Genomic DNA, 24,412 nt, shown 5'->3' with positions numbered 1-24,412 from the left:
GATTTTACGCCCTTGAGTGGGGAGGAGAAAAAAGCCAAAATGGAAAAGAAAGAAAAAACAGCTGGGCATGAGAACTGCAAGAGATGAACTCTCTGCTGCATCCATTCAGGCTCTCCCCTTCTCTGGCTCTGCTCCAGTGGACAGTTCGCATTCTTGCCTCTGTGAAAAGGCAAATGCTGATTGGTGTAGGCTCAGCTCTTTAAGCTCTGCTTCACATTACACACCGATGGGCAGAAAAAATTAAAGGTAACTTAAAGCGTACGTGTTGGCAAGGTGGGCAGAACCACTCTCCATCAGGAATGATCATCAGTGGGGGTCGTAGACATGCTGTGTGGTAGCCACTGTCACAGGAGTCGCACAACAGAATCTGCAGAAATAAACCGAGAGATTAATGATGCCTGCATGGTCACCTTGTTTTTGTGTCTGGATCAGTATTCTGAAACTGCAACAACAGATTGCCCCACTAAGTCAATGAAAGAGTTAAGCAGATGCTTAGGTCTCCTACTGAAATCACAGAACTTTGGCTTGATTATGCCCCATGTCTATCCACATCCCTTGATTAAACCTGGATTCACCATTGACAGGCAGGGGCAGCAAAACCAGCTCTTCCCTGTTGGCCCAGCTGACTATAGACAAGCACACAGGCTGCAATCCTAATCACACTTTCCTGAGAATGAGCCCCACTGAACAAAACAGGACTTACTTCTGAGTAGACCTGGTTAGGATTGTGTCCACAGTCATTCAAAGTATCATCATCATCATACGGTATTGTGTATGTGATCAATTTCCGAAGACAGCCAAGGTTAGATAACTCATACGTACGTTTGAGTGTACAAAAAGCCCTCAGGCAACATTAGTTCAATTCAGGCATCACACTGACTAAACCATAGTTTGAGATGACAAAGGGACAGTGTGACATAGCAGTTAGAAGCAGCTATTGATTTAAAAGACAAAAACTTACTAGCTCCGGGTGATTGGGGAGACCACATTTCTTGCATGGCTCATCGTCATCTGCAGGTGCAGGTTCTTCCTCCTCCTCTTCCTCCTCCTCCTCTTCATCAGAGTCTTCTTCACTCTCAGACTCTTCACTTTCATCATTGCTGGAGTATTTCCACCTGCCACGAGTTCGTGTTCCAGCCCATCGAACTTTATTTCGCTGTGATGCCTGGAAATCCAATGACAAGGAAGATCATCTCATTGCTTCAAGTTAAACTTTCCTATTCCAGAAAGTATTGTTTTTGAACACAAAAAAACTCTCACAACTAATTCTATTCACCAAAAGGAGTGGTTTCGAGAAAACTACAGCAAGTATGACTGATATTAATATTCATATCTGCTGAGCAAGCAACTGCCCATGTCCAGATTATGTTGCATCATCTACTTGTGGCAATGTTCCTCAAACTTTCTGGGAATGTGGCAGCCCCTGCTAAACTTATACTACCACCTGGGTCATTGTTCCCCATTCTTGAGCATCAGTCATCTGTGGCACAGCTGAATGTACAGCAACTGACTTTTCCAATTGTGAGCCTCCTTGGTGCAGGGGATCATTTCCTTATTCCTTTTGCTACATAGACTGTACACTAGGACATCCTGGTCCTTGAGTTGGGGGAGGGTCAGCAGGACCAGTCAAATGGTCCTCAGCTCTAGCAGGTTGATGGGAGCGGTCCTCTTGCTTGGGGACCAGCAGCCCTGTGTTACCTCCTCGGGGGTGTGGGCCCCCCATCCCTGGAGACTTGCGTCTGTGAACAGGACGGCTCTGTGGTGTATCTGGATGGGCGAGCCCTTGTCTAGCCTGCATGGACGTATCCACCATCGAAGGTCTTTGAGAGTGAGGGGGTCCAGTCTGACACGCTTGCTCCTTTGAGTGACGATGAAGTCCTGGAAGGGCAGCAGCAGGTGCTGGAGGGACCGTGCCCTGTAACTGGTCCAGGGAATGATGTCCTGGCAGGAGGTCAGCATGCCCAGAAGACGGGCCAACATCAGTACGTCCGGTCTGGGGGAGCCGAGGGCAGCGTTGATCAGCGTTCCTTGGCCCACCGCTCTGGGGACAGGAAAATTTTGAACTGGGAGGTGTCGATGATTGCTCCCAGGTGTCTGTGAGGGTGTCAGGTGACTCTTCTCCAAGTTGGTTCCGGAGACATTGGATGGTCTGGCACAGGTGTAGTGCGCCCTCTTCTGGCGAGGCTGATCTCAGAAGGACGTCATCAAGGTACGGAAAGGTGACCACGCCCCTCGTGCACAAGTGCGCAACCAGCACAATGAAGATCTTTGTGAAGACTCTTGGTGCTGAAGATAGGCTGAAAAGAAGTGCCCTGTACTTATGGTGCTGGTTCTGGTAGCAGAACCTGAGGTAGTGGGGGTGGGCACGTGCAGGTACGCCTCCTAGAGGTCCAGCGAGGTCACGTAGCTGTGCCTTATGATGGACATCAGGATGGAACGTAGGGTCTCCATCTTGAATTTCTGTTGGCGCATCCATCTGTTGAGCCACTTGAGGTCGAGGATGGCTCTGGTGCCGCCGGATCTCGGGCACGGTGAAGAGGTGGGAATACACCCTGGACCCCCACTGCTCGATGGCCATGACCTTCAGGAGGTGTTGGATTGCCTCAAGTGTCTTGCTGTGTTTTAGCGGGCATTTGGGTCTGGGGACCTGGAGGAACCGGTTGGGGGGAGTCATGCGGAGTTCCAGGGAATACCCCCAGCTGATGGTGTCCCACACCCACTGGTCGGTGGTCACCTCGTCCCATCTGTCCGTGAATTGTTGCAGCCTTCCGCCAATGGTGTGGGACGAGGATGGCTGGTCGTCATTGTGACTTTGGACCTTCTGCGCCAAAGATCTGGGGCTGCTGTCCTCTGGGCTTGTGGGCAGGCCGTCTAGGGTGCCAGACGGGCCTTTGACTTCTGAAAGGGGCCACAGAGGATGAGGTACTGGGCTGAGAGCTTCTTGGGGGGGCAAGAAGGCCGGTACTGGGACCACTGGGCAGGCCTTGGGTTCCTCTCCCTGGTGGGCAGGATCTTCTTCTTGCCCCTGGACTCCACGAGGAGCGGGTCCAGGGCGTCCCTGAACAGCTTGGCTCCCTGGAAGGGAAGGCAGGTGACCCTGGCTTGTGAGGTTGTGTTCACGTCCCAGTTGCGCAGCCAGGTTCTGCGACGCGTGGCAACTCCAGCGGCCCTGGCCCTGGCCGAGAACTGCAGGGCATGTGCTGAGGCATCTGCTACGAAGGCGGCAGCTGAGGCCATCTTTCTGATATCCGAGCGAGCCCTGGAGCGCAGCTTGTGGGTCTCGCTGAACTGCTGAAGCCAGAGAACCAACACTCCGGCACAGAGGGAGGCAGAGGCCCGCACTGCATTAGAGGAAGCCTCGAATCCCCTCCTGGTGCCTAGCTTCTTGTCTGTGGGGTCCCTTGGGTGACCATCACTGTCCATAGGAAGGACGGCTCTGGATTCCAGTGCTGCTACTGGAGCGTCCACCAGGGGTGACTTGAGGCGGGCCATGACATCTGGGGGCAGGTTGTAGAACCTGGTGGAAGATTTGCTGCAGTCCCTGCCCTTGGCTGGATTGTTCCACTCCTTGTCCACCAGTTGTTGGAAGAAGGGAGGGAAGGGAAACCATTGGGAGGTTTCCTGCTGAGGACCCCTACTTGGACTTGGGGCCCATGTCCTCAGGGCGCTCGGACTGCAGGTCTAGCACCTGAACCACCCCTGATATCAGTTTATTGAACTGCTCAGCGTAGAAGAGGTGGGGCTTGTGGGTCTCGACCTCGTCCCCCGATATCTTGCCCTCCTCCACAGATGAGGCGTGGGAGCTCCCCTCGCCCCGGTCCTGCTCCTGGAGGTGGGTGTGTTCGGGGGTGGCACTGGGCATGGAAAGCATCTGGTGCCTCTTGGAAGGGGGTTGGGGGGTCCTCCTCATCCTCCAGGGTGGAAGCTGGGAGCCCTGTGGGTGGATGCTCTAGGGCAGTGATTTTCAAACTTTTCCATCTCACGGCACACTGACAAGGCACTAAAATGGTCAAGGCACACCATCAGGTTTTTGACAATTGACAAGGCACACCATGTTACCAGTGGGGGCTCACATCTCCCATTGCCCTATTAAAAAATGACCTTCCCCCAAATTCCTGTGGCACACCTGTGGACCACTCGCGGCACGCCAGTGTGCCACGGCACAGGGGTTGAAAATGGCTGCTCTAGGGTGCCCCCCCAGCTGCTGGTGGGCCTCCATGGCAGCACAGACGCTGGCCTGGACCATGTCCTGGATGGCCCTTGAGAGCTCCCCCCAGTCTAAGGCGCTGAGCCCCGCGCAGGGGGTGGACGCATCAGGGGCCTCGTTGGGGGTGGCCATGAGTGAGGGAGGGCTTCTGCCAGTTCAGGGGGGCTCACCGCTCCTCCAAGGTCCAGTCCGGTCTCAGACTGGCACGTGGCCAAGATGGCACCGCACACGTGGTCCTGTCCTCTGCTGCTTTCCTGCTGCAGATGGAGGCGGCTCAAGCAGCTGGGCAGCCCCGCTGCCGCCGCAAGCCTGCCTCTGTTGCCCCGCCCCACTGGGCGGGCTGGTCTTCGCGCTCTTCGGGGCGCTAATCCAAGATGGCGCCCGCCGCGTGGTGCTCCGGAGGAAGGAGGGAGCTCCACGCTCCCGCAGCAACTGGGGGAAAGTGGCTCTGGAGGCTGGCTGCGGCCAGAGCACTCACAGGTGAGTCTACTTCGCCCCTGCCGAGTGCAGGGGGGGCAAGCGGCTGGAGGCCCGGGAGCACTCCACTGGCTGCATGGCTGCTGCCACGTGTAGAGAGCTGCCCCGAGGTCAGGTGAGGTCAGCCCCGGAGCGCTCCGCCTGTTGCGCGGCTGCTGCTGCTAGAGCAAGAGGGCTGCCCTGGGATCAGGTAAGGGCAGCCTGGAGCGCTCCCGCCGGTTGGGTGGTGCCCGCTGAGGAGGGACTGCCCTGGGGTCAGGTGAGGGCAGCCCAGTCGCACAAGCTCCCCGCTGAGGAGGAATGCCCTGGAGTCAGATGAGGGCAGCCCTAGAGCTCAGGCTAATAGGCGCGCGCATGGGCGGGCCTGGCAAGCTGAGCTCAGGCGCGGAAGGGTGCCAAATTTAGAAATAGATGTGGCTGCCCTGCACTTAAGCAGGAAGCCACGCGGGAGCCTCCAGGCAGGCAGAAGCCTGCTGGTAGAAAAAAAGGAAGAAACAGCAGGCAGGATCGCCTACTGGGGCAGGAAAGGAGGGGAGGGGAAGGAAAAAAGGTCCTTCCCTGCATTCTCCAGTGGGGGGTTCCTAGGTTCTGCTTCACTGAAAGGCTAGGCCAGTCCAGGGGAAGTCCAGGCAGCCCCTCCCCTCAGGAAGTCCAAAAGACTCTGGCCTGCCTACCTGAGAGGGAGGAGCTACCCACTTGTAAGGACTAATCCGGACATGGAGATTCCACTGAAGAACCATCACTTGCCTCAGGATGCTCCCCCTCTACCCCCCTCCTGGGAAATACATTCTTTGTTCTTGCAGGTGTTCTGCACACCACACCACTCCACCCTTCTCCAAAAGAATGACACACACACATGCCCAGTTGGATAATTTCTGGCTCAGGGGAACACTGCTTCCTCCTTGGTGATGAAATTTAGATTTGCAACTACATAGTAGCCTAGAATAGTTATCATTTTTGACTTTTTAAATTGGGATGCAGTTTCCAAACATCTTATTCGATTCCCTGCTAGCTCTCATTTTAATCCTGCAAATTTCAATTCCTTTCCAAAAATAAACATTCCAGATTCATAGCTGCAGCAAAATCCTAAATGTATGACCACGAAAGGTTCCTTTACAGTTTCCAGGAATCAAACACGTTGCTTTCAACTATTCCAAACACAGTACAAGAATGCAAGCCCATCACTTCACCCCAAGGCAAAATCTCATAGAATGCCCAGAAAACTCTCTCTCACTAATTGGATTGGTGGAATGAAAGATCAGTTAGTGAATCTTTTACAGCTTCCAGTAGATGTCAGGGCAGACAAATGCCAATTTGCGGACTTCTTTGTATATTCATAGTCCTGCTTTAATGCCACGTGTATCCTCCTTGTGGTATAGTCCCAGGTAGTTTCCACTGAACCATAGCTGTTCCCCAGAATCATGTGAATAATATTTACCAACACACACAAGGTTGGCCACAGTCAGAAATACCCAGAGTGAATTCATGAGCAACCTGCTCCACACTGTAAAATCCATTCTGCACCTCATAGCAATTTCACGCTTCATGAAAATGGAATCAGAAGCCCTGGTGCTGGACCTACTGGATATGTGTTGGGCTATCATCCAACTCAATACATTTTAGTTGATTGTTTGCATATGCTTTTAGACAATTAAATCTGCACATGAGAAAAACACAAACAGAGCGTATTTCATTATGTTTCAATAACACATGCACAGGTCACAGCAGGCAGTGCCTTAAGGAGATATTCTAAGTTCATGTTCCCTCTTTCATGCACTCACACACAGAGAGAGGAGGAAATGTTTACAGTGGCATTCACCATATGCAGTTTTCATAAGTACTTACATTTAAAATAATTTAAAATGTTTTAAGAGATGTTGTTCAATTAATCAGGGAAACCCTTTTAGTCTATCAATTGATTTTAAATAAATTAACCAATTGACTAAATACTGCCAAGTCCAACAAATGTACCCTATACTGTAATGCTCAAATCCTTTAGCTTTCTTCTGTCTGCTAACAGCATTTACTGCAGTACCAAGTTTAAACTTAACTTTGAAATTCCCCTCCCAGAGAAATCCTAACTGCTTTCAAGAAGAAAAATCCATCACCACCTCCTCCACCTGCTGTTCTTTTAAAGGTGAACTATGCCTTAACCAAATCTGAGCTGCTTTGAGTGCCCATAAGGAGGTGGAATGATAGCATATAAATAACCAAATAAATAACTATCAGAATAGTAGAGTGCTCTTCATCTTTTTTTAAAAAAAACATATCTAACTAAATAGCAAGTTCAGAATTGGGAAGAGTTAACAAGCGTGCAGATAACCACATCAAGCACAACATGAGGAGGTCTTCACTATTGAGCGGGGAAGGCTCAAACTCCTGCATGGCTATGAAGCCTCCCATTAAGCTCCCTTTCCTCCAAATATCTGTTATATTTGTAATTAATTATGCCAGTATTTAGAATGTCCTGAGTCACATATCAATAATCTATTCCAGGGCTTATATTGACAAGCGGACAGAGAATTGCAAAGGAATGGGTAGCAGCCTGCCGGCGACTACATGCAAGAAGAACATTAGCATCAACAATGTCTTTTGTTAAGATCTTTTGGTATTTCTTATGTTATTTGTAAGGGTTCCTGGCACTCCGTTATGATGCCCTCGACAACAAGGGGTAGGCAGCAGGGTGCCTGTGAACACATGACCAATCCAGGTATTTATATCAGAATTGAGCACAGGATACTGTGGACAAAAATCCACTCATGGGTTTCTCCCAAGTTTTCTTAGTTTCAGCAGACTAATTGAGGAAAACCATTTGCTGTTATTATAAAATACCTGAGAGTCAAACCTCCATATTAGTCACCCAGATACCTATATCAATAAGATCCCAATCAACCTTTTGCCCACCACTGCTCTCTACACTATCTTCTATTACACACAGTTTTTTTTTAAATAAAGATGCTTAATTTGCAGGCCTCATTGTGCCCCTAATATGCCCAATTCTTTAAAAATTGGAACTCTGCCATAGAATGGTGTGCTTGGCAGTATGCTCTCTACTTGAATTGTTCAGCCATTACCGATTTGGGAGCCTGGGAAAGAACAGGTAAGAATTGAGGGGTCATGCCACAGTTTTAGGTCTCCAACAACATTCGCAGTCACCAAAACTGACAGGATCAAAGGCTACTCTCTCCTAAACATTTTACCTTGCTGGCCTTAGAATTTGTCTCTTTCTCTTGCTTTTTCGAGTCTTCTTTCTTGTCCTGCTTTTGCACTGTGACTGGTTTCTCTTCCTCCTCCTCACTTCGTTTCTTCTCAGGCTTCTGATCCCGTGTTTCCACGATTTTGGGAGTAGGTTTAGATATCCGGGGAGACCTCCTTAAAATGCGGCCGACACTGACCACCTCCCCGTCCTTCTCAGCCTCTGCATTCTGAGTCTTTGAGGGATGAGAACCAGGAAGAGGGTCAGTTTTCTTTCTACTAGAGATTCGGATTGTGAGCTTGATCCCGTCTTTCTGCCTCTCAGAGGTAATTTCCCTGTTTTCTGTTAGAGAACTCTCTTCTTCAGAAATCAGCTTATATTTACACTTGCTTTTCACTGACTCTTTTTTAGTCTCTGAGGGTTCCTCGACAGAACTTTGGACACTGTCTAGTTTGGGTGTTTCTCTCCCGGCAACTGCAGAGTCCTTCTGTGGTTTAGAATCCTGTGCTTCAGGTACTTTGCTTTTTCCAGGGAGTGTGCTTGTGGAGTCAGAGTTCTCTTTTTCAGTAACAGGTTTATCAGAGGGAAGGGCTGGAGCAAGTGATGGGGTCACATCTGCCTTTGACAGGTAAGGTTTCTCCTCTGGCTGATCTTTACTTTTAAAACCCTCTTCAACTGTTGGCGTGATCAGCTCCTTTGGGGAAGGTGCCTTAATGGTTTTATCAAGAGATGCCTTGGGAGATGGTAGGCTCTCTCTCGCTTCAACAGATTCTTCAGGTTTCTTGAGACCATCATCCATTTTTGAAGGTGCTTCTAAGATAGCCTCTGAAGTCTTACCATCAAGCAAACTCTCTTTTCCAGGAGGACTGGAGTCCTCCTTTAAAGGCACTTTCTGGCGAGAAACCTCAGCAATTACACCAGCTGCCTCCTTCCCTGTATACAAAACACTTCTTTCCACATCGCTTGTTCTTACTATTGTGCTAACAGTCTCTACCACTTTCTCCCCACTTACACCATTTTTCTCCACAGATAAGCTGGTGGGATCTTCTGTTGTGTTGGGGGAATGTTCCAGCTTGTTATTTGGTATTATTCTCTCACTACCAAGCTCTCCATTTACAAGGAACTTCCCATCAGTAATTGTCGGAACTCTCTTAAATGTCTCCTCCTCCTGTTTCCCTTCCTCTTTCATGACATCCTTTGTTGGGGTAATACATTTTCGCAAAGGCCCTTTTAATGGACTGTCATAATCGTCAGTCAACTTAATCTCTCGTTTTTTCAGTGGAATCTTTGCCTGCTGGTCATTTTTAAGTTTCTCGCTTTCTTCTGCAGTTCTCTCTACAACTTCCTGGGGTGTTTTAACACTTACACAGAACTCGATCCTCTCAGGTTCGTGAACAGTCTTCTCTGTGTTGCTATTTACATCTTTCAAGTCTTTTGGCTCTAGCTTATTCTCCTTCACCTCTGCTTTAACAGGCTTAACATTTTCTTTAAAAGAGTCACTTTCTTCTTTGGTATTCCGAACTCCCCCATTGTTTTCCAAAGGTTTCTCCAGCTTTACTATAACAGGCAGCTTTATGATTTCTCTCCCCTCTACTTTTTCTAATTTTATCTTGCTTTCTCCTCCTGAAATTGTGGAAGGTGGAAGGTTCTCCGATTCCTTTGGCTGTTCCTCTTTTATCTCCTCCTTTTCTTCTTTTACCTTTAATTTGCTTTCTGTTAAAAAAAAATCAGATAGCAAAGTTATGAAATCCTTAAGAAAAAGCTTACCTTGTTTTCCCAACACTACACAACTTTAACTTCAAAGAACACTTTCTCCCATACACTGAGATGTTCTTCAGATATCTTCTCTGGGGCCTTTCACTATTCTAGGTGCGGGGGGGGGGCAGAGGCAACAGGATGCTTGTGGCATCCTATTTATGTGAAACTCTCTTCCCAAAGATGCTCACCTGGCATCCATGTTGCCATCTTTTCAGTGCCAGGCAAAGACTTTTTTATTCTCTTCTTTATTTTACTTTATTTAAGGAGTTCTAGTGTTAGTTGTCGACTTTAATTTTTTAGATTTCAGCCAACTGGAAGTTGCCATTTTCAGCCTTCCGGAGGCCTTAGAAGGCCTTCTGAGGGTCAGGAAGGCCACATGCAGCTTCCCCGGCCCTCAGAAGGCTCTCCAGATGCAACCAGAGCACAGCTGAACCGATGGATTTAGAACTGTGGTTAGATCCCAAATCGGAATACAATAAATATATATTTGTTTTATGCCACTAAATGTCATGACTTCTCTCAAGAGAATCTTGGGAATTATACTAAGGTTTAGTGCTAAGAGTTGTTTATGACACATCACTAGACACCCCCGTCCCCATCTTAAGAGTTCTCTAAGAAAGAACCATTAAGCCAATTGAACTCTACAAATACCCCACAGAAAGGTGCTTTCCCAGGGAAAAAACCTCAAGTTTACACACACACACACAATAAGATAGCAGGGAATGGCAAACACACACAAAAAAACCAGAGACAACCCACTACAGCTACTGCCAATTTGGTTTGGGGAAAGATTCTTTTTGGAACTTCAGACCCTGAGCATGAGCAGATTCAACCTATAAAGAATGGGGAAGCAGCAAAGTTGCAGGTGGCCCACAACTTTTCTTTCCTCACTCTCCACATTAAAATGTCCAAATCTCACTTCACCTTCCAATTTAGCTCACCCACATAGCTCACCCACAATCTTTCTAAAAGCAAAACACAGCAACCATTTTTGTAACTAGCTTTGACTAGATTTCTATTTTATTTTTACATTTAGGCTTTTAAGTTACAAGGTAACAGAACTTCTAAAATTTAACCCTTTATTGCTTGGTTCTGTCTGTGAAAATATTGCCAGACTGCCTTTTACATATTTATTTTGTATTTTAAATAACGGTTTTAAAGAAGTTTCCTGACCCACTTCCCAGAAAAGTCAGTACTGAGATTGGTGATGCACAATGACCACTGGAAGGCAAGAACAGCAGCAAAACCTTGAGCTGATGTTTCTTCTTCCTTTTTGGACTCTTCATCTTCTATACTTGGGCTCTCTCGCGAGGAACTTTCCTGTTGCTGGTTTTTCAAGAGGGCAGGATCAATTTGTGCTTTCAGGAGTTCAAGGGTTTCAGCCAGCTCATTTCGGCTTCTGGGTAAAAAATATAAAGTACACCAAGCCTCATAATATGCCAACCTAAAATGACCTAGGCCACTATAAATCTCTTTGCCAGCAACAGCAAGGAACTGGTTATGAGGAACTCTACAAGTATTTGTCTGGACAGGAGCCCTCAAATGCCCATTCCCATTTGGAACAGCATACAGGTTCTCAGTGTTTAAGGCAGCTGCCAACGTCTTTGTGGCATCAGCGGTCATTATGCCAGTACCTATTTTCATCTACCTGCTTGCTTAGTATAGTCAAGGGGCAAAGCCTGCTGTGCCTGGCAGAACTGAATGGAGAGGAATTGTTATATAAAGAGAAGCAGCAACAATGCTCATTCACCACCCACTCAGCTATAGCCCATCTTTATGGCCACCCTTCCACAACGTGATGAACATTTTACCTTGTAGTACATAGTTCTGCTAGATCAGTTATAGCGGTAAACTACAGTCAATAGTTTGAAGCTGTAAACTGAAATTAAACTACTTGATTCCAAAGATGGCCAACAGACTAAACTTTCAGAGTCTGAAGTTTAGTCAACTGACCACCTTTGGAATCAAGTTGATATTCTGTACACAGGGATTCATACCAAATTCTTCTTTCTGTTTATTAATACTATGGGAGTAAAACAATGTGCAAAGAATTTTGAAATTAAGCCTTGTTACATTGTGCAATGTTGCTCTGATGGCTTTCAACTATGCTAGAAAAATTAATGGAAGTATGGCCCCTTTTGCCTACCTGTGAACCCCACCTATGTCAAAGCAAGTTCTTAAGGCAGAATTTTCATTTCAGCCCCCAGGGGAATAAACGTGTATGCAAAACAACCCCAGGCATTCCCTATCACAGTGCAGGTCAGAAGCTAGCATGGTTTAGAACAGTGATTTTCAACCTTTTTCATCTCGCAGCACACTGGCAAGGCACTAAAATGGTCAAAGCACACCATCAGATTTTTGACAATTGACAAAGCACACTGTGCTGTCAATGGGGGCTCACATCCCCTAATGGTCCTATTGATAAATGACTCTCTCCCAAATTCCTGTGGCACACCTGGAGACCATTTGCAGCACCCCAATGTGCCACAACACAGTGGTTGAAAACGGCTGGTTTAGAAAGTTACAGGAATTCACAACAGAAGAGGAATCTGAAAGAGGAGCTTTCTTCTGAAGTGACTGTTAACCATCTTTAGTACCTGACAATGCACTTCCAGGAAGAGCCATCCTGATCGTCCTGCTCTTCCACATACATCCTAACATTATGCTCTTGATCCACCTGGTACCAGTACATCAGGCCATCTTTATCTCTGCCAAGTGGTTGAAGGCGCATAGCATCAGCATCTTCCTCATTAATTATGTTCTTAAATTTTAGATTGTCATCAAACTGGCACTCACAAAGATACTAAAAAGAGCAAAGGGAGAAGAAGTGCATCAAAGTACCATAGCAAACACCAAAAACTTAATAGTTAGCATTCATATAGCACTGAGCATGCAAAGTATTTTGCATACGTTAACTTGACGCAACTCTCACAATGTAAGCCAAATAAGTACCATTCAGGCACAGCAGCTGGTGAGTTGAGGCTGAGAGGCTTTCCTAAGGCCATCCGATAAGTTCATGGTGGAGTCAAAATTACAGCTGGAGAAGTGCCAGTTTGCAATTCAGTGTCATGACGCCTGCCCTGAGCCATAGTTCCAAGTCTGATCCCAGGGAGTGAGCAGGTCAGATCAGAAGGATCACTACCAGGCCTCAACACCAGACTGAAACCTGAATCTTACAGGAAAACGAAGAGCTGGAGACCCCCTTGTGGCAGAGCTCCTGTAGGCTGGGATTTAAAGGGGCAGGACGGGCGGCTGCTGCTTTCCCCTTGGGCGGAGGGGGAGATTGTTTTGTGCAGGACGGGCTGCTGCTGCTTTCCCCTTGGGGAGAGCGGGAGATTGTTTTGTGCTGCAGGGGAAGGAAAGGGGGGCTTGGCCGCTCCTGCCTGGGAAGATGGTGTGCTGGGGCTTTGCCTGCTCCCGTAATGCACTGTGCGCCCTCTAAGTCCTGTATATGGTGAGTGTGGCTGACAGCAGCCAGGCTCCCCTCCTGGCTTCCTGCCACCCTGAGTGTGGCTGGCAAGGGGTGGGGGAGCCAGGTGGGTGGGCTTCCAGTGGGGGGTCGGTGGGGGGCGCAGAGGCAGGAGGGGGAGCCCAGGCAGGGCTGCCTGGGTGGGGGGAGGCAGGGGCAGCTCCCAGGAGAGGGCAGAAGGCGCCTGCAGTCCCCTTGTAGGCATCTCCTGTGCACACAGCTGTGGGGTGGGGCTTGGCACAGTGAGGCAATGGGGATGACCTCACTTTTGTCTTGTAGGGCAATAGGTGAGGCAGAGCAGTGGGGGGGGAGTGCTGACTTTGCAAGGGTGGGTGGGTGGCGAAGAGGGAGGCTGTGGAAGGGCTGCCTGTGTAACTCCATCTTTACCTTGCTTTTCTGGGGTGCCATGGGGAGCAGGAGGCCAGAGATGGGGCTGTGGGAGCCTTAGAAAGGGGTGTTCTTTCAGGAGCAAGAAAGATGGGGGTTGACCTGGGGAAAATGAAGAGTGCTAAATTCAAGGGTGCCGTCTTAGCATGCACCGCCCCAGTGTGTGCCCAGGGTGACCAGAGGTCCTCTTTTTCCAGGACATGTCCTATTTTTAGCCCCATGTCCTGGAAAAGAACTTAAATGTCCTGCTTTTCCCTGTGAGCAGGCAACGCATCCCCTCTTGTAATTAATACAGTTTTAAATTCAATAATAAGTAATTTTAAATTAGGCACATGAGATCAATAATACAATATATAATAAATATATAATCTATATATTGATCAATATATAATCAATATAGATGAGTGTTTTTAGCTTTTATTTTGTGGTCCTACATTTTTCTTCAATATCTTACATTTTGGGGTGACTTGTCCTCTTTTATTGTTATGACATCTGGTCACCCTGTGTGTGCCTCAGAGTGCTGTCTCAGGGCCCAATCCCATCCAGTTTTCCAGTGTCGGTGCAGCCATTCTAATGGGGCATGCACTGCATCTTGTAGTGGGGAGTCAGTCACAGAGGCCTCCTCGAGGTATGGGAACATTTGTTTCCTTACGTCTGGGCTGCATCAGTGCTGGAAAGTTAGATAGGATTGGACCCTCAGTCAAGATATATCTATCTTGACAATAAGTATATTGTCTGGTTAGCATAGGAAGGGGAGCTTGCAGCAGATCATAAAGGTAAAAAAAACTATATATGCAGTGTTATCTTCATTTTAGATGTCAAAAGGGTTTTGTGGCTCCCGAGGTTTTCTTTTCTCCGGAAAACGGGTCCAAATGGCTCTTTGAATGTTTAAGGTTGCCGACCCCTGGGCTAGGATGTATTCCAGACCACCTTTAGCCCTTGTTCGAGCAAGTGGCTCACTTGGAGCTCTCCAAGGTCCTGCAACCCCAACCAGCCTCATCTCCCTGCTTCCCTTTAGAGCAGGTGTCTCCAAACTTTTTGGCCAGAGGGCCGCATAAAATATCTGGTGCGGTGTTGAGGGCTGGAAAAAAATTTAAATATAAAATTTAAATAAATTAGAGATGGAACTTAGATGAGTGAATAAATGAATGAATGGGCTCATTCATTCAACCTCTCTGGCTCTCAGAACACTTTCCAGACACTACCACAGCACAGCTCCAGTTGTGTTCAGTTGAGTTGGCCAGAGCCTTTCAGGGGACAAGAGGCTGGCTGTGGGCCAGATAGAGGCTTGCCACAGGCCACATCTGGCATCCGGGCTGGGGTTTGGAGACCTCTGCTTTAGAGGGTCAAGCACAACACAGCTCACTAACAAGAGCTCCTTGCTGCTGCACCCGCCACTCCATGAGTCAGAGGCCGATTTGTAAAAAACTATGATGGGGGAGCTTTCTTTTGGAAGGGGAAGGGACATCACTCTTAGAAATGGCATGCTTTGCATTCAGAAGAGCCCAAGTTCTGTCCCTGGAATGAACACGCCAAAATTCACATTTGAACTACTCTTCAAACCATGGTTCGCTAGTTATGTTTTCAATATGGTCTTCAAGTTATTGCAAATCATTTGTCAATTTGACAAACCATGATTAAAGAAACTTGGATACGGAGGACGGAACTGGCACAGAAGAGGGGAGTCGATGGAAGGAAGAGAGGAGAGTTTATGAGCCTGTAGGACTACTGTCTAAATGGAACCCAACAAATTTTCTATCCTGGAAATTTATTAAATAAGTTGAAGAGAATTAGTTACCTTCAATATTCCCAACTTGCACTCAATGCTCATTTCAAGGTACCCTTTTTTCTCCATCTCCCATGCCCAGGTGCTGTTGAATTCTTGACACATCTGTAAAGAGAAAATAATTTAAATTAAGTATTGAAGAGCCTCCAGTCACCACTGTTCTGGGTCCCCTTGGCATATGCCAAGGGGAGGGTCTGTCACTCTGAACACTGAGATGGCACCAATGTAACCTGTAAATAGGCATGTAAGTAGTGCAGACCTAGCTAGCTTTCTTGTTTTCTGGGTAGCAATGAGCGTACTGACATTTCCTTAGTTGCCCTTGAGAAGCCCACTATGGTGTGCGTGCTAACCTCAGTTATTAATAAAGTATTTGACTGTGGAGTGATGTGTGCTCAGGGTGAGGGTGGAATGACTCAATAGAACCCAAACTCTTGCAAGGACTAATGGAGGTGGGGCATCTCAACACCTTCACAACCACACCTAACGTGCTTATGCCTTTAATGCTTGTGAGAATACCGCAGGACTTGGGGAGAAAAAAAGGACAGAAATATGGACTGCCAATAGGGTGGCAGAGAGGTAAAGGTCTCTGGGGACTGGGAGACAGATACAATCTGAGGCCAGATAGGAACACTTGTGAAATGGCTTTTCTTTCAGAAGGATCAGTGAAATGAATTATATTCACTTTCTCTAGAGCAGGGGTGCCCAAACCCCGGCCCTGGGGCCACTTGCAGCCCTCAAGGACTCCAAATGCGGCCCTCAGGGAGCCCCCAGTCTCCAATGAGCCTCTGCCCCTCCGGAGATTTGTTGGAGCCCACACTGGCCAGACGCAATTGCTCTCAGTGTGAGGGCGACTGTTTGACCTCTTGCGTGAGCTGTGGGATAAGGGCTCCCTCCACTGCTTGTTGTTTCACATCTGTAATGCAGTAGCAGCAGCAAAGGAAAGGCCAGCCTTGCTTTGTGCAGGGCCTTTTATAGGCCTTGAGCTATTGCAAGACCTTCATTCGTTCATATAAGTTCAAATTAATTCTTTTTTTTTCCCCGGCCCCTGACCCAGTGTCAGAGAGATGATGTGGCCCTCCTGTCAAAAACTTTGGACACTCCTGCTCTAGAGAGACAGGGGTTTTTGTGTTTGTGCATGGCAGTAGTGAAGTCTATATTCTATTTCTAATAACTTTTTTTTTACTACACTGCTGGAGGTTCCTTATTTTCAACCTTTTGTTCCATTTCTAGTTTGTGAGCTCAAAAAAAAATTAATGCTTAAGGTGCAGTAGCTTGTGGGTCTATCTCTCACTGAGTATACTTAAATTGTTTAATTCTCTTTCAAAGAATTCAGTCAGGTTCCAAAATAGGAACACAAAAATTTACATACTACAGCCATCACACTGAATATCCTTTCTTCTTCTGAAGAATATGAAACTGGCCTCAGACAAATTTCAATCTCCCTGAGCCCGCAGGGTAGAGACTGGGGTGCCAATTTTCAAGTCAATTTGCTGCACATGAAAATTCAACACAATTCAAGACCATACCTTTATCAAATATTTTTCCCATCGATCTGCTGTGACAGATTTCCCAATCTTCCTCATGAGTTTCAGGTGAAGTTCTATCAGTTCTCTTGGAACTATAAATGCAAAGAAAAATAAGAGGAAATTTAAAAAAATCTTTTTAAAAAAATCTGAATGGTTCCAATAAGAACATAAGAACAGCCCCACTGGATCAGGCCATAGGCCCATCTAGTTCAGCTTCCTGTATCTCACAGCGGCCCAACAAATGCCCCAGGGAGCACACCAGGTAACAAGAGACCTCATCCTGGTGCCCTCCCTTGCATTGGCATTCTGACATAGCCCATTTCTAAAATCAGGAGGTTGCACATGCACATCATGGCTTGTAACCCAGAATGGATTTTTCCTCCAGAAACTTGTCCAATCCCCTTTTAAAGGCGTCCAGGCCAGACGCCATCACCATATCCCATGGCAAGGAGTTCCACAGACCCACCACACGCTGAGTAAAGAAATATTTTCTTTTGTCTGTCCTAACTCTCCCAACACTCAATTTTAGTGGATGTCCCCTGGTTCTGGTGTTATGTGAAAGTGTAAAGAGCATCTCTCTATCCACTCTGTTCATCCCCCGCATAATTTTGTATGTTTCAATCATGTCCCCCCTTAGGCGCCTCTTTTCTAGGCTGAAGAGGCCCAAACGCCGTAGCCTTTCCTCATAAGGAAGGTGCCCCAGTCCAGCAATCATCTTAGTCGCTCTCTTTTGCACCTTTTCCATTTCCACTATGTCTTTTTTGAGATGCGGTGACCAGAACTGGACACAATACTCCAGGTGTGGCCTTACCATCAATTTGTACAATGGCATTATAATATTAGCCATTTTGTTCTCAATACCTTTTCTAATGATCCCAAGCATAGAATTGGCCTTCTTTACTGCCGCCGCACATTGGGTCGACACTTTCATCGACCTGTCCACCACCACCCCAAGATCTCTCTCCTGATCTGTCACAGACAGCTCAGAACCCATTAGCCTATATGTGAAGTTTTGATTTTTTGCCCCAATGTGCGTGACCTTACCCTTACTGACATTGAAGCGCATCTGCCATTTTGCTGCCCATTCAGCCAGTCTGGAGAGATCCTTCTGGAGCTCCTCACAATCACTTCTGGTCTTCACCACTCAGAAAAGTTCGGTGTCGTCTGCAAACTTAGCCACCTCACTGCACACCCCTGTCTCCAGGTCATTTATGAAGAGGCTGAAAAGCACCGGTCCCAGGGTAGATCCTTGGGACACATCACTTTTCACTTCTCTCCATTGTGAAAACTGCTCATTGACACCCACTCTATGTTTCCTATCTTCAACCAGTTCTCAATCCATGAGTGGACCTGTCCTCTAATTCCCTGACTGTGGAGTTTTTTTAGTAGTCTTTGGTGAGGGACCGTGTCAAACGCCTTCTGAAAGTCCAGATATATAATGTTTACGGGTTCTCCCGCATCCACATACCTGTTGACATAATACTAAATGCGAGAATAAATTCAACTTAAGATCCAATCCAAGAAGAACCAAAACCACAGGGTAGGAAGGACAGACACAGAGAGAGAAAAGGTGGCAGCTTCAAGAGCTCTTTGAAATCCTGATGACATCAAAAGCCTATGTTCTGTAGAACTGGAAGGTAATGTTAGATTATGGGTAAGGCAGATAGTCATCACTGGTAACCCATTTCCAGTAGACGACCTTGCACTTTCTGGGATTCTTGCAGTGCACTAGAATAAGCAGCTCTTGATCCGTTCCATCAAGGCCCTTCTTATGCTCTTAAGCAAAGCAGACTTAAAGTCCTTAAACACAACTTAGTTGTGCCTTAACTGTTAAAACATGAGTGGACACTCAGGATTTCTTATGTTTTCACTGATGAACCAATTACAGACCACTACACTTAAATAACTGCCTACCCCTGTATTAGATGCATGCAGTTCACCCTTCCAGCACTGCCACCAGGCATTTGTTAGCATAAGTTAATAGAATTTGGTGAGGGCATCATGAAAACATTTGGGACAATTTGCTTTATCAGTGCAAAAGTGGCTACATTTCTCCAGGAAAAATGTTGAAACTCTGAAAAATGTTCCAAAACTACAATTTACCCAGAACGCTATAGACTGCTGATCAGCACAACACATCTAATCCCATTACCATAGTAATGGGGTAACTTACATGGGCTGCCAGACTGTTTCCAAGCCCAATTCACAGCACTGGTTTTGACCTTGAAAGTCCTAATTGGCTTATACAGTGGTTCCCAAACTGTGGGTCAGGACTAACTAGTAGGTTGCAACCTGATTTTTGGTGGGTTGCCAAAGGGTGACGGAAAGATCAGATAACTCAGCCATTTTTAACTGTGCGGTGGCACACTGGTGTGCTGTGGATGGTCTGCAGGTAAGCAGCGAGAGTTTGGGGGAGTGTCATTTGTTCATAGGGCCACTGGGGGATGTGTGTCCCTGCTGTCAATGAGTGTGCCTTGTGAACTGTCAAAAAATTGATGGTGTACCTTGACAATTTTAGCACCTTGTCAGTGTGTGGTGAGTTGAAAAAGATTAAAATTGCTGAGGTAACTAATTGCCTCAAGCCCTGAGGCTATTCAAAAATTAGACTGCAGCTGCTAATTATCCTGCAAAGAGTTCTTGTAGTGTATAAGATAGTTGCTAAGTGCCATGCAAAGAGCTGAACTCCTGCAGTTTGCAAGCATGGGTAAATAAAGGGAGATAAATGTTCAAAGGTTTTTATTCTGGTTATTACTACCTACCTACCTACCAATAAATAAACAGATAAATTCTTTCTAGATCTTCCTTTCAAGAAGTCTGGTGAACCCAGTTTGGTCCCGATAGAGCATCATTTTAAAAAGTGGGTCCTGGTGGTCAAAAGTTTGGGAACCACTGGGATGTGAGAGGGGGGTCACCTTCTTTAATTACATACATCTATAGCACAGGATGTGTCACTCCTCCCCTTTAGAGCTTCTTTAGAAATAATTTCATAAAGCAATATATTCCTTCAAGCATGGGTATCAGTCAAAACAGTAGGGAACAATCACTGACACACAGTCAGTATTAAAACAGGGTGCAGGACAACTGGAATTGACTATCAAACATTCCTTCTCAAAGCCATTAAGAAGAGAATTAAAAGAAGCAATCCAAAAATTAAAACTTCTCAAGCAGCACAAATACTCAGCCACTGTTTAACCCGAATTTAATACATAAGGCCTGCGGGTCAACTATGATGCCTTCCCACTGATGGCCCCCAAATGAATTCCAAATATTTATATTTTAAAATATTTATATACTGCTTTTCCAGTGCTCAAAGTGGTGTACAACAATTAAAATGCAATATAAAATACAATAAAATGCTTTAAATAAAACCAATAAAAATGATATGTTTTTTGTATTTAGTCCATTGCTTTCAGGTCTTGCCCACCTGCCTCTTATTTTTAGAATTTATATGCTGCTTTGCACCATACAGCCTCAAAGCGACTTACAATACACAACTTACATACACAATAATATGTTGCACAACCAACAATAAAACCAGAATAAAAAGACAGTAAAACAATGTAAGTGATCATGAGAACATATACTGACCCAACCAAGTCCATCAGAAATGGATGGGACAATAACTACATCTCTATGTCTATATTGTTCCTCCTCTCCCTATGTCCGCATGAACATGGTAGATTTGGCTCCAGTTTTTCCAACTTGTTGCACCCAAGGCAATCACACTACATAGTCCAACTACATACAAGACTCACTCATACTGTGTGAACTATCGGGAGAAGGAATGCTTTATATGTTGTTGCCCTATAGAGCAAGAAGGAGAAGACATACAGGAGAGAGAGATCAAAGGGAAGGGAGGGGGGGACAGAATAGAAAAGATGATAGACCAGGGCACCATCAGAGGAGATAGGGTGCAGACCTGTGATTTTAGAAAAAAGCACCATGAATGCAAATACCACACTTTGGAAGGAGATGGAGGAAGGGTGAAGAGAAACTCACAGGGGTGCAGAGACAGGATACAGCATAACACGGGATTCAGAGAGAAAGAGAGAGTTAACAGAAAATGAAGTTAAAAGAACACACTGAGGGACAAACAATACATCAAGCATGTAATTTGCCCCATGAAAGCTTGACTGTTATTTAAAAGATTAGAAACAAATGCAGAGGGCCAGTACCAGATCAGGTCAAGGCTGTGTCAAACGGGCTTTAATCCTTTGCCCCTCCCCACATAGCAAGTGCCCCCCTCAAGCTATGTAGGAAGCTGCCAGTTGAAAATGTTTAGGAACCACTGCTGTAGCCCTTTGCAGCTTTTGCAGTCCCAAGCTACTACCATTTGGATTCCACGTTAAAGTCAGCATCCATGGCATCTGTTGGTCCTCTTATTTCCAATTATTTCCAGCTTGTGCAATCTGAAGTTGCACTCTGTGGAGTGTGGAGCTCTCCCCCTGCCCATTTGACCCTTGCCCAGCTTGCCTTGTTAGATCTGCTGGGGGGAAATCTATTGACCATGGATCCCCATTAGGGCTACAATCCTATACATTGTATAGGGCACAGGTTTTTCATGAGGATTCCACGGCTCCCCTAGCTGCTGGCTCCCCTTGCTGCTGTCCGTGGCTCTCCAGGAAGCCACGACTCACAGTTTGGGAACCACTGGGGTAAAGTTCTCATCCCCCAGTCCTGATCTGAACTGGCTCCCTACAGTTGCTATTTACCTTTAAAAACAAGCAAGCATGCAAGGGCCAAATAATACATTTAAAGTTACATGCAGTGTGACCCCAAATAGAAATTGTTACAAGAATTCTTCTCAGTTGTTATCAGTAAGGCAGCCCTCTTGAGTTAACAGAAGTATGAAAGTGGCCCTCAAAACAATTTGAGTTGCATGCCCCAGTTTAATTCTTTCTAATCACTCTGACCACCCCTAATTTAAGTCATTCAAACAATATGTAAGTTTAGCTTTCTGCTTCTTTGAGAGAACACATCAAGAATCACCACAGGCCTTAAAACAAACAGAGAAACTCTGCAACTTCATTCCTCAGTGAAGAGTCTGAGTACTTAACATGCATAATAAGGATGCATAAATTTGTTGCCTTTCAGTGAGAATTTGGGTTCCCCCCCCCTTTTGCAACCAAGTCAGTGGTTCCCAAAGCCCTATTTGGGTTTTGGAACCATGGTAAGTCTTTGTGGGGGCAGGGGGATGGCAGTGAAAGATCCCCAGGTTCATGCCACTACTGGGGATCAAAGTGGGTATTTACTTACCTAAGCGAGCACCGGCCTCTGGGGGATGCGGGGAGCCCCATGGATAGCTCTTACAGCTCCACAAGACTCTAAAAAGTCTAAACAATTGGAAACTTTTGGTTTTGCAATCACAATTTTTAGCTTTTATAGGCTTGGGGAACTCTGTGGAGGCTTCCATGGGGCTCCCCGCACCCCGCCTCCCCCGGAGGCCAGCACTCACTTAAGTAAGTGCCTCCCTTCTGTCCCCAGCAGCTGCGCGATCCTGGGTATGGTGTCACTGCCATCCATCCCTGCTCCACTCCTTAAGGGGCCACGGATGAGTGCTTCCCTGGTTGCCACCAGTTTGGGAATCCCTGGTTTAAATTGTTTTGTTTCATGAATTTTTGGTGTTCTGGTTTTATTTCTGTAAGCCAACGTGTAATACCAGTAGCAAGAAAGGCAAAGTAAATATGCTTTAACTGAAAATGAAACTGAACCCCACTGAGTTCAACTGAACTTACTCTCAAGTGGGCATAGGCGTGCAGTCGAATTTATATTGGCTTTATATTGGTTGGCAACCTTCAGTCTCGAAAGACTATGGTATAAGCCAAAAATATAATGACCGAAACATTTCAAAAGATTCCATGTTCTTGAATTATGCTTGAGCCTTCAAGAAGAGACTTCAACTTCAAGGTAACTTTTCTTTCTTCTTTAGAATTTCTTTCAACTCAAAATTAGCTTACTCTAAAACCACTCAACTGACTTTCCAAGAAAATAAAAGTGATGACATTTCAGATCTGACTGCTCCCCAAACCAGGAAAAAGAGCAGCATATCCTAAGGCAGGTGTTCCCAATCTTTGCAGTGCAACAACCCATCTTGTCCTCTGTAGTGGGCTGCAATGCTCCTAGTGGTGCTGGAGGCTTCTCCTGGCCAGTGACCCACTCTACAGGCCTCAGAATGAAACTCCGAAGCCTTGTAAACCACTTCCTGTTTTTGGAAGGAAACTGGAATTGGCTTCTGAAAACTGGAAGTGGCTTACAAAGGCTTCCGAGGGCCATTCTGAGGCCTGCAGAATGGGTCACCGGGCCAAAAGAGGCTTCCAGAGGCTCTATTAAGTAATAGGGCTTCTGGAATGGCTTCTATTTAGAGCCAAACAGGCACAAGAAAAGGAGAGAGGGTGCAGATCACAGCCCACTGGGCTTGGGCTTGTGACTCACACTTTGGGAAGTGCTGTTCTAAGACATATTCTGCATGCCACAAGTAATGTTCAACTGGAATCCTACAGCAACAGGAAGCTTCTATGGAGCTGGACAGTAATATGCCTGAAATGCTAACACCCCTGCACATGGGTAGTGTTCACAAGTACATATGCACCATCATCACTAATACAGAAAGCAACGTGCACCTTCTTCTATCCCCCTCCCTCTGGCTTTCTGAGAAAGTATCCTTCGTATGCATCAAGAAACGAGGAAGAAGAGCTCCAAACAATCATGACACTGTGGAAATCTAATGGCAGTATGTGAGCCAGGAAGTTTTAAGGCAAGGCTTGACTTTATTTCACTTGTGGGAGTGTATTTTACTAGAACCTTCGCAATGCTTTAAACATACAAAGCAAATATGCATACTCAGAAAAGCTAAACAGTTAAAGTTTAATTCACCTGAGTTATGGTCTCTTACTTAAGAGTATAAGAAATGCCTTTTTTGGTAAAACCAAGAGCCACCCAGTCCATCATTCTTAGCAAGAATAAATGAAAGTAGAAGGCAATAGGTGGGCTACTGGAAATTTACCAGTGGTTCACCAATAGGCTGCTGTTTACCTTCAGTCCGATTCCATTTTAAGAGGAAAAAAGAATGTAAACCATTTCATCTCACTACATATCCCACAGTTAGTACCACTCTTCATCATCCCTGCTCTCATCCTTCTTCAAGTCAAGACAATCAAAGAGAAGAACCACAACCGCAATGGTTTCGTCTAGAGGACAGAGTGCCAAAACCAGACAGGGGAGGTCTAAGTTCATATTCCCATTCAGCCATTAAAGTCACTCTTTCAACCCAACCTACTTCCCAGAGTTGGATGCAAGGATAAATGAGAGAGAACCACCATGTGCATCACCCTCAGTTCCTCTGGAACAAGGGCAAATAAAAAACATCAAGCAAGAAGAAAAGAGAACTAATTGTTTATAAGCAACATATCAGCAAATGGATCCAAGTTGGGTGTAAATGTAGTCCAGAATTGAAATGAGAAATGATGATCAATCAAGATCTTCCCAACTTTTCTGTGGAACAGACAAAAAGTGTAAACAAAGACTATACCTCCACAGGGAATTAAAAGCAACCCCACAATACCAAAAGAAAGACTCAAACAAGAAATGGGTAACTGTTATACACAAT

At 46.2% G+C, this 24,412-nt stretch overlaps 1 protein-coding gene across 2 annotated transcripts in view; it reads right to left on the bottom strand.

Annotated features, from left to right (window-relative positions):
• RSF1 (remodeling and spacing factor 1) overlaps window positions 1-24,412 on the bottom strand; it is a 52,537-nt gene that overhangs the window by 25,961 nt on the left and 2,164 nt on the right. The window contains exons 2-8 of one of the 2 annotated variants that reach the window (XM_066619887.1): window positions 16,807-16,898; window positions 15,293-15,385; window positions 12,236-12,441; window positions 10,886-11,037; window positions 7,885-9,593; window positions 962-1,165; window positions 263-367 (exon numbers count right to left, since the gene is read on the bottom strand). In XM_066619887.1, coding sequence (XP_066475984.1) covers window positions 263-367; window positions 962-1,165; window positions 7,885-9,593; window positions 10,886-11,037; window positions 12,236-12,441; window positions 15,293-15,385; window positions 16,807-16,898 — 2,561 coding nt within the window. Of the gene's footprint in view, window positions 1-262; window positions 368-961; window positions 1,166-7,884; window positions 9,594-10,885; window positions 11,038-12,235; window positions 12,442-13,494; window positions 13,570-15,292; window positions 15,386-16,806; window positions 16,899-24,412 lie in introns of those variants that run through there. The other variant, XM_066619888.1, reaches the window with a different exon arrangement.

The sequence above is a fragment of the Tiliqua scincoides genome, chromosome 3 (genome assembly GCF_035046505.1).
Source record: "Tiliqua scincoides isolate rTilSci1 chromosome 3, rTilSci1.hap2, whole genome shotgun sequence".
Taxonomy (NCBI): Eukaryota; Metazoa; Chordata; class Lepidosauria; order Squamata; family Scincidae; genus Tiliqua; species Tiliqua scincoides.
The sequence above is the reverse complement of the archived record's forward strand: the minus strand, read 5'-3'. Positions and strand labels throughout refer to the sequence as shown.